General features: G+C 42.2%; 1 protein-coding gene across 2 annotated transcripts in view; it reads left to right on the forward strand.

Annotated features, from left to right (window-relative positions):
* The first annotated feature begins 1,068 nt into the window (after positions 1 to 1,068).
* The window catches only part of AREL1 (apoptosis resistant E3 ubiquitin protein ligase 1), an 18,048-nt gene continuing 9,486 nt past the window's right edge, over positions 1,069 to 9,630 (forward strand). For both annotated transcript variants that reach the window (XR_004082648.1, XM_031064428.1), the window contains exons 1-8: positions 1,069 to 1,325; positions 2,477 to 2,536; positions 3,195 to 3,421; positions 5,027 to 5,264; positions 6,248 to 6,417; positions 6,496 to 6,676; positions 7,387 to 7,634; positions 9,357 to 9,434. Coding sequence is in view for 1 of the 2 variants with exons in the window: in XM_031064428.1 (XP_030920288.1) it covers positions 1,235 to 1,325; positions 2,477 to 2,536; positions 3,195 to 3,421; positions 5,027 to 5,264; positions 6,248 to 6,417; positions 6,496 to 6,676; positions 7,387 to 7,634; positions 9,357 to 9,434 (1,293 nt within the window). In the remaining variant the exon portion in view is untranslated. The remainder of the gene's footprint in view (positions 1,326 to 2,476; positions 2,537 to 3,194; positions 3,422 to 5,026; positions 5,265 to 6,247; positions 6,418 to 6,495; positions 6,677 to 7,386; positions 7,635 to 9,356; positions 9,435 to 9,630) is intronic.

Below are 9,630 nucleotides of genomic sequence, written 5' to 3' on the forward strand. Positions count from 1 at the left end.
TAGTTTGCTTTGTGATTCAAGTATTCTGAAAAACTTCCTTTTCTTTTATTTTGAGGCTTGACTACAAATAGCCCTTAAATCTGGGCAAAGTTGGTTTGAGAATAGTATATAGCATTTTGTTGGGTATGAAGACTTGAAGGGCTATCTGATTATAGAATGGTTTGGCTTGGAAGAGACCTTAAAGATCATTTGATTCCAACTCCCCTGACATGGGCCGGGATTCCTTCCACTAGACCAGGCTGTTCAAAGCCCCATGCAACTTGGTCATGAACACTTCCAAGGATGAGGCAGCCACAGCTTCTCTGGGCAACCTGGTCTGGTTCTTCACTACACATGTTGAAGAATTTCTTCCTTATATCTAATCTAAACCTATCCTCTTTCAGTTTGAAGTCCTTCCCTTTGTCCTATCACTACACACCCTTGTAAAAAACCCCACTGATCTTCTAGTACAGTGGGCAGTTCTTCATTCTCTCAGTCCCTGCATTTGTCTTCTGTCACTTGGTTGGTATGGCTGGAGCAGTTGCTGGTGAAGACTGAGGGGGAAAAGTTGTTGAATACCTCAGCCTTCTCATTGTCCTGGGTTACCAGGTCTCCTGTTTCCTTCTGGAGAGGGTACATGTTTTCCCTAGTCTGTCTTTATCACCAATGTACCTATAGAAAGTTTTCATGGTGCCCTTGATATCCCTGGCAAGGTTTAGTTCTATCAGGGCTTTAGCTCTTCTAACCTGATCCTTGGCTGCTGAGACAGTCTCTCTGTATTCCTCCTAGGCTATCAGTTCTTGCTTCCATCTCCATGAAACCTGTGGAGGCAAGGATGTGTTTTGTTCCATCTTGAATGTGTTAGTTCCAGGGGGTCATGTAATGAAATGAGATTGTGACAGATAGAGGTTGAGGATGTGGTGAAGCTTTGCACCTCATCAACAGTGGTGCTTTTATGGCACCTCTCATGGATTTGATGTCTAGTCATGCTCTTGCATCTTGCACCTCTCATGTGTTTCTGCTTGCTAGATTTAGCCACAATGTAGACATCTAACGTTTCTCTCTCCTTTTTTTGCTTTTTCAGGAAACCTAGCAAACTGCAGGCTAAAGGAAACAGCACTGCAGGACAACGCTTTTTCCACAAAGAGGAAGAAACTGCTGTGCTCAAGTTCTTATTTTGCAGCAGTGATTCTGTGATGCAAATTCCAAGAGTTACCCTTTCTGCGATAATCTTCTCTATGGCCTCTTCTTGCTGATGTCTGTCCCAGTTCTGGGCACAAAGCGGAAGGATGCTGAAGAATGGGTACCCCCTTTTTGGCTTTTAGAACATGGGCACTTGTGTAAAGGTATGTGGTTGCTCTTTGGTTGGAGGGCTGGACTGTGTGCCAAGGCCAGCGAAGGGGAATTGCTGGCCTAGAAAGTTGTGGCTATTGTTGAGGGGAAATACCTAGTTTTAGCTTTCTGCATGCTGATGTCTGTTATTGCTGCTGTTGAGATGACTGAATAACTCCCCTTTTGTGTTTGTTAAAAAAAAAAAAAGGCAGCTTGAATGCATAATGTAGCTTCTCACAAACTGAATGGTGACATGGTGAGCTATATTGTATGCATTACTGTATGCCAAATCCTTTGTCTAATTGTCACACGCATTCCTTGCTGCTGCTCTTGTTCCATCTGTCAGCTCTGTCTTATCAACCCTACAGCATGTTGTTCTGGGTGTGGTATTTTTACTACATGTTTGTTTAGCATTCCCCTCATTGAAAACTTGAGTCTAGATTGGTGTCTCTTAAAATTGCTGTGAACTTAATGGTGTACAAACAGAAGGTTTTAGCTTTTACGTTGATCAGTGAGAGTTTCAGCAGAGAGGCTCCACTCCACAGAAGTGAGAAGGGGACTCTTTTCCCGTTGCATTCGTATGTTCTGTAGTAGACTTGCAGGGCAAAAATAGGTTCACTGCTGCCCTAGAAGGATTTTGTTTGTTCTGAACAAATGGGGATGGTCTTGTCTGCAACTCTTTTATGCTATAGCTTTTTCTTCCAAGGTTGCTGGTTAAGGTTCAGCTTCTGTCCATTTTGGTGGCGGCTCTGTAATATATGCTTTTGTATCAGAGTAGAAAATAGCTTCATGGCTTGCAAGTAGGTGTGACAGTTTGGATGAGTGGCTTTGGCCACTGTTGTTGGAGTTGGTGATCCTGCAAAAAATATCTCCTTCCTGCAGAGCCTTACCCAGAGCCTCCTCTCACTCTTTTCAGAGGGGTGATATGTTGTCCTCCTTATAGATCCCTGAATCTGAATGGGAATCTGTGATGGAGGGAGAACTGTTAATTGTAGCACGTTGTGCTGTTCACATATTTCAATCTTATGGAATAATGCTTTAGGGATGTCCTTGGAGAGGAAGACAAGTGATCAATAGGCATTTTTTCTGAGGAACCATAGATTAGATTTAGTCCAGTGTGTGTGAAGAAGTCACTGGACTGGACTTGGCCTATTTTGTGTTCTAGATGCAGCTGTGATCCTCGGCTGTGTGTCTCACCGAAGGGACCTGATGTTTTACATTATTGGTAAGTGAAGGAAAGGCTGCCACTGTATTTGATGACCTCTCCATAGGCTTTAGAAGGGTTTCTTGAAAGCCTTTGATTTCATTTTAGTTCAGAGTTTACCTAACAAACATGAAGTTACTGTCACCCCACACTGTGCCCTCCACCTGGCAGACTTGCCTCTTGACCATTCTTCTTGATCCAAAAGTCCTTTCATTGGCCTAATTCCTAAGCCATCCCCTTACTTTTTCTTTTGAGAACTAGTGGAGGGTTGTTGCCTCTGTGATGCTTCTTAATCCAGCCATAATGTGATGTGCAGAAGTTGTCTGCTTATCTGTTTCCCTTAAAGGAATTTCTGTAGTTCTAACTTGCAGCTTGAAGGGAATTCCATGTCTCTGTTGGGATGTCTGCAAGCCTTACCTGAAACTCTCTACCACCTTTAACTATTTCCTTTATTTGCTGTCATTTGCAGAGTTTTAAGAGATTTGATATTTTCTAACCTTACTTGTATCATAACACAAAATAAATGTTCACACAATAGCATCTGCCTTAAATACCTAATTTGCATTTGAGTAGAATACCATTAACAGAAAGGGATCTTTGGCTGATGCAGAGGGGATTTTAGAGCCTGACTCAGCCACCTTGGCTTCTGCAACCACCCTTTGTTCTCTCCCTGCTGCAGGTGGGATCACAGTGTCTGTTGTAGCTTTCTTCTTCACCATTAAGTTCCTCTTTGAGCTTGCCGCACGTATAGTCAGCTTCCTTCAGCATGAGGACCGGGAGCGCCGAGGGGAGCGGACCATTTATGACTACGTGCGAGGCAACTACCTGGATCCCCGGTCCTGCAAGATCTCCTGGGATTGGAAGGACCCCTATGAGGTGGGCCATAGCATGGCCTTCCGAGTGCATGTAAGGCAATATTTTTGTTTCCATGCGGCTTTGTGGGCAGGAACAGAGGTCTGAGTTAGGGATGGGCTCTTCAAATGTTTTTTTTTTTTGTTGTTGGGGCTAAACCAGATGTAACTGAAGAGTAGGTAACTGGCAAGCTATCTGTTTATGCCTTCTGCTCTGTTACAATGTTGCAAAATCTCTATAAGTGTGTATTTGAGGTTTGCACTTCTTAAAGTCTAATCTCCCTCTCTTCAGAATCCTCTGGAGAGCCAGAGGAGACCAGGTTTGTCCTGACTGCTGCTTCCTTTACTGGGAAATGAGTAGGCTGAGCCTTGCCTTCAACAAATGTGGTGCTATCTTCTGGTTGTGCAGCTGAAGTTGAGGGTGTGGGAATGGGCATTTTACCAACCCAAGAGCTGTAAACTTCATGGCCCCCTCCCCATTAACTGCAAAATGGATGTTATTCTGTCAGACCTGGAAAAGCCTGCCAAGGACTCTTGTTTCCCTCTAATCCCAAAAGGCCAAATCTAGGGGAAGTAAGCTGAGTGAACACAGAGAGTTTGGAGCTATGTGGAGAAACTTTGAGCAACTTGAAAGGTTTTGCTGGGCTTATGTTCCTGTCTTTCTATCCCACGTTCCCATTCAGGAGGGTATCAAAATAGGAAGAAAGGTTCAGCTAGGTTGCCATACTCATCCCTCTTGGAAAGGTCTAACTCCAGGGTGCAGGCAGTGAAAAAAGCTGGGGGGAAAGGGACTTGCTCTGTTCCTATTATTTAAATTTATTTACTTCACCTTGCTGACACTCATGAGCCTTTCCACTTCATGCTTGTGTGCTATTTGCTTGGCCCTTTATTCATCAACAGTAGCTTTGCACACACTAGTTTCTCCTGATGTCAGTCAAGATGCAAACGACTTCAGGCCCACACCCTCCCTTACTTCAAAACAGGGAATAATAATAACTTTTTCCTGATTGCAGATGGTAAGCAGGCTGTGGCCAACAAGCTGCTGGCTCTTGAAGAGCCATGCATATAGAGTTTCAAAGTGTAATTCTTTCCTTGCAAGGAACTAGTGGTTGAGGTATATTACCTTCTGAAATTGTCCAGGAGATCACTTTGGTGATTGAGCTGCCTGTGATTTTATCTAATGGGTTATTTTCATTATGATGCTTCTTAGCAGTAAAGACTGGGTCAGCTCCTTAGGTGACCATCTTCATCACACTGTTTTCTGTAACAAATTGGTAAGAGCTTTTTCAGAGCTTAGCTGTACAAATGAACAAGATCTGCTTGTTTCTCTGAAAGGGTATGGCTTTACTTTTTTTCCTTTTGCTAGTGGGTTCTCATGATTTCTGCTCCAATATTGCACTACAAGTGCAGATGGGAAATGCCTAGAGGCATGTTCTTTTCAGGGCATGCATGTGAACCCCAGCACAAAAGAGAATGAGGCTGTTCAATGCCCACTTGTCCTTGTTCATTTTGGAGAACACAGTCTGTGTGACAGAGCTGTCTATTAATTATTTTTCCTTTTCTGAGCTGAGGTACTTGCCCTTTCCTAAGGCAACTTGTTTTCTCTTCCTATGTGCACTGTATGTTCTTGCTGACCTGGACTTCTCTGTTTCCCATGCAGTTATTCTATAAAAATGGGCAACCCTTCCCTGCTCACCGGCCTGTGGGGCTGCAAGTTCACATCTGCCATGTGGAGTTAGCAATTGATATTCCTGTAACCCAGGAAGTTCTTCAAGAGCCCAATTCCAATGTGGTGAAAGTGGCTTTCACTGTGCGCAGGGCTGGGAGGTACAAAATCACTGTAAAACTCGGTGGCTTGAATGTGGCCTACAGCCCCTACTACAAGGTTTTTCAGCCAGGTAAGATCTAAGTGGCCCTGTAATGATTCAAAGTAGATTTGGAGGTATTGGAGGCCCTTAGGTAAATGTGTTTCCAGCTAAAATAGGTAGGTGACAGGGAAAGGGTTACCCTTCACCATTTTCCTCCTGCCATGTGTGGATTCCAGCAACAGACCCATGAGTAAGACATACTTGTGACTACCAGTACATAACAAAACAGAAACTGCTTTACAGAACAAGTCATTAGTGCTACTTAAAATCCCTATCCACTTCTGTCACGTTCTCCATTTTGCAGTAACTTCTTCATAATACATCTAGTAGTCAGAGAGTGCCTTTTGTGAAAGTATTGAGTTATTTGTATCTGAGTTGGAGATACTGTCATAATCTGCCTTTTCTTTTTCTGAACACCCTACTCTATTCTTGTAAGCTTCTGGAGCAGCTGATACCTTTGATTACACACTTAAAAACATTTCCTTTTTATCCATCTAAAATTTGTTTTCTTCTACTTCTGATTTTTTGACCCCACTTGGCTTCTTTTATGTTTTGTGTGCATGTCATTGAAAGGACCTCTATTCATTGCTTTGTGAATAGATACAAAGCTTGCTAAAATATCCCTTCAGAAAGAAGAAGCTTAGGTTTAACCCAAATAAAGTTTGTTTGGTAAGCTGCATTTGCAGGTTTTCTTATGTGTCAGCTAGCTTATATTTTGTATGTACAGTGGGAGCGAGTTCCTGAGCAGAAAGTTGGAAAATGGAAAAGCATTTTTTAGAGGACTAGTAACTTAGTTTGCTTTATTAGTATTAAGTCTCTGATCCAAGGCACACTCTGTGCACTACAACATATACTTCAGTGCTCAGATACTTTGCTTTTTTAATGTAGGGGCATAGAATGTGTTTGGATTTGACCCATTTTCAAGGGTATTGTGGCCCTAGTTGCTTTTCTTATGCTTTTTGTAGCTTTACCTTGGAATTTATTTGACTCTAAATTATTGTTGTCTGCTTCAGGAATGGTTGTTCCCTCCAAAACCAAAATTGTCTGCCATTTCTCCACTCTGGTGCTGACCTGTGGGCAGCAGCACACTCTGCAGATAGCTCCCAGAGATGAGTATGACAATCCCACCAGCAATTCTGTGTCCTTGATAGATGAGCACAATTACAGCCTCTCCATCCATGAGGTGAGTTCAACCTCACCCCTTGCTGCTTGTCTTCAGGTGAGCTGGAGAGCTCCTTTTATTAGTTTGTTTTCTGTTTAGCTGGGGCCTCAAGAAGAGGAGAGCTCTGATGTGGTGTTTGAGAAGTCTGTGGTGTCCAATCGGCAGACCTGTGAGGTGTTCTTCCGACTCACCTTGCACTCCAGGGGCTGTTTCCATGCCTGCATCTCCTACCAGAACCAGCCCATAAGCAATGGTGATTTTGACATCATTGTTCTAAGTGGTGAGTCAAGACCTAATCAGTATTCCTTCTCCAGGTGTCCCCTTGCAATGTGCTTTGCACACTCATGTAGCAGAGATATCTGTGGCTTCCCTGCAGGCTGGCCATGCTTACTTGCTAAAGGAAATCCTAAATCCTATTTTTAAATTTCATTTAAAAATATTAAGGTAAATGAATTTACTTGTGACAAGGGAGGTCTCCAGGAGCTGATACTCTCTGATCCATTAGCATATAAAAACAAGTGTTTTTCTCCTATTTCAGGAGTTTACCTCTGAAATTAGGCAATTTTTATTGCTTGCTAGTAGTTGGCATCTGAGCCAGTCATGTGTTGTATGTTAGGTATATGGAGGAAGAACACCACATGTAACCTATGTGGTTTTGGGTTTTTTTTTTTACAATGCTACAATTCCTGATTTCTTCAGGGGTCAGCCAGACTTCAGTGTGGCTGTCAAGTGGCTATACCTTCAGGCTGGTGCTCTGAAAGGGAGGTTCTCTATGCCTTTTTTCTTCAACCAGTCACCAACAGACAAACAGCCATCTTTCATCCCATTCCTGGGTTCTCTTTATCAAAATTTCACTTGACCAGGTTTTCCTTTGGATATATAACCTTTTCTTTAAAATCAAAGTCACTGATGTGGTGGTGGCCTGTGCATACTTTTTCATTCTTGTCTCCATTAGGATTTACACAACTCTTTCATGTCTATTTCCCTCAGAGAATGAAAAGAACATTGTAGAACGCAATGTGTCCACCTCAGGTGTCAGTATTTATTTTGAAGCTTACCTTTACGATGCTCCTAGTTACACCAACACTCAGTGGCAACTCCCACCAGTGCACCTGAGCTCCTCCCAGCGCCGTCCCTCCACTGCCATCGAGGATGAAGATGAAGATTCTCCTTCTGAAAGCCAGACCCCTGAGAAAGTGAAAAAGCCTAAAAAAGTCTACTGCTATGTGTCACCTAAGGTAGATATCAGAAAGTTGCCACACTTGAGTGCATGTTTAAGGTATGCTGAAACTGAAGAGCTTCCTTGTGCTCTATATCTTAGCTCCAGATTCAGGTGCCTCAGATGTGGTTAAATAAAAGTTTGCTTATGGCAAACATGGAGCTTGTGACTGAGAATAATGTTAAAATGAGCCTTGGAAATTTTAGGAGTGTGTTTTAGAACTTGAAGTTTTAGGATTGTGTTTTTAGATTTTAGGATCTTTCTAGGTCTGATCCAAATCCTACTGGAAATTTTCTTGCTGATTGTTCAATAGATATTCTGTTTGCCTTTCCTTTGCTTTTCTCAGGTCAGACCTGCAATTCCTATTCTCAGTTTCTGATACCTGTAAATTTCAACTTAAAAGAATCTCACCTTCTCAGATTTTATGTATTTTCCTGTTTCTGGAATGTTTTACTGAAAAGAAAAAGGGAAAAAATGGTCAGAGAACAAAGAGTCAATTCATAAGTAGAGGAAACAGGAGAAACTGAGGGTTCTCTTATAATAAGAATATGTTAACAGTAACTATTTTCCATTATTATTGCCTAAAAGCATTCAGAAACTGGAAAGAAAATTCCTCTAAATTTAATAATGCATTTAAATTCATTTTGTTCATCTGTCTCTTCAAATGCATTCTGAAAAATGCAGTGATAAATACCAAAGTGAAAGACTAATCGAGGAATTGCTTTCTTGCCAAAGGGAGAAGGAGGGCTGGGAAACAGTTGCAGGATGGAGGGAGCTGCTAGAGATTTCTAGATCTGTGCTGCACATGGCTCTAAGAACTGACTTTGAGTCTATGTCCTTGTGAGCTCAGCATCCTTTCACCCTTGGTGTATTGTTTTGGGCTTCCATACTCTTTTCTATTGCATTACCTGGTAAAGTAGATCACCAGAAGTGGGTACTGTTAGAAGCTCCCTTTAGGTGCTAAAGTTGTTAATGTGATTCTTAGCCTTGCATAATTGTATCCCTGGATGTCTCTATGTATGGAAATAGAAACAGCAGAAAACTGTTACCATGCTGCTATTTTAAAGAGCTGCTGCTCATATTTGGCTTGTTTGTGGACAAATGCTGATGGTCAGCTTTTCCAGTCATTGCAGCTAGGAAAGGTTTGTGGAGGGAATTGTTTTCTTCTGTCTAAAGATGCTAAAATTTCATCTTAACTTGCTCTCCAGAAGACAGGACTTGTGCAGTTAGTCAGTTGTTCTGTCAGAAATACACTGAGAGTAAATTTCTGCAAATCTAATGGATTCAGCAATTGCAAGTGCTTTTTAAAAGATGTTTAAAATGATAATGAAAACTGGGGAGTGGTAGGAGTAGTCCGTTGGTGTGGCTTTTGGTAAGACCTTTTTGTCAGTGCATTACAATCTTGTCCTGAATTCAGCTTCTCAAGTGTACTTAAGATTACTTTCCAATGAGGCTGGTGACGCTCTGCTGAGCACAGTAGCTTACTGCTGTAAAATCTGTGTCGTGCTGGCATCCCACATGCGTCATGAATGCACGCAGTCAAGTCTTACTGACCAGTTGCTTACACTTCTGTGCAGCTTTAAAGCTTTTCTCAAGTATTGTTCCAAATGCTGCAGAAGCCTGTTCCTGGGGTTGAAGGGAGGTCTAGCCTTATAGATCTGTCCTCTGCCTCATGTGTTTCAGGGACAACCCTTAACAGATGTGTGACATTTAACATTTTCTTTTCCTTGTGGTTACTCAGCAATTCTCAGTGAAAGAATTTTACCTGAAGATCATTCCCTGGCGCCTTTTCACCTTTAGAGTGTGCCCTGGCACAAAGGTGAGCCTCTTTCCGTGTACCTGTCACTGCACCTCCATGCTGTTAGCTTGTCATCCTTGTGAATCACAGTCTGTTTTTCCTTTTGAAGAAAAGGGCTTCCACCCACAGAACAACATTGTGTGGCATAAATTTCAACTCTGCAATTCCCTCTCAGTGCATAAGTTTTGCTAACATTTGTGACTAGGTGCCAGTGTTA

This window comes from Geospiza fortis, unplaced genomic scaffold (genome assembly GCF_000277835.1).
Source record: "Geospiza fortis unplaced genomic scaffold, GeoFor_1.0 scaffold54, whole genome shotgun sequence".
Lineage (NCBI taxonomy): Eukaryota > Metazoa > Chordata > Aves > Passeriformes > Thraupidae > Geospiza > Geospiza fortis.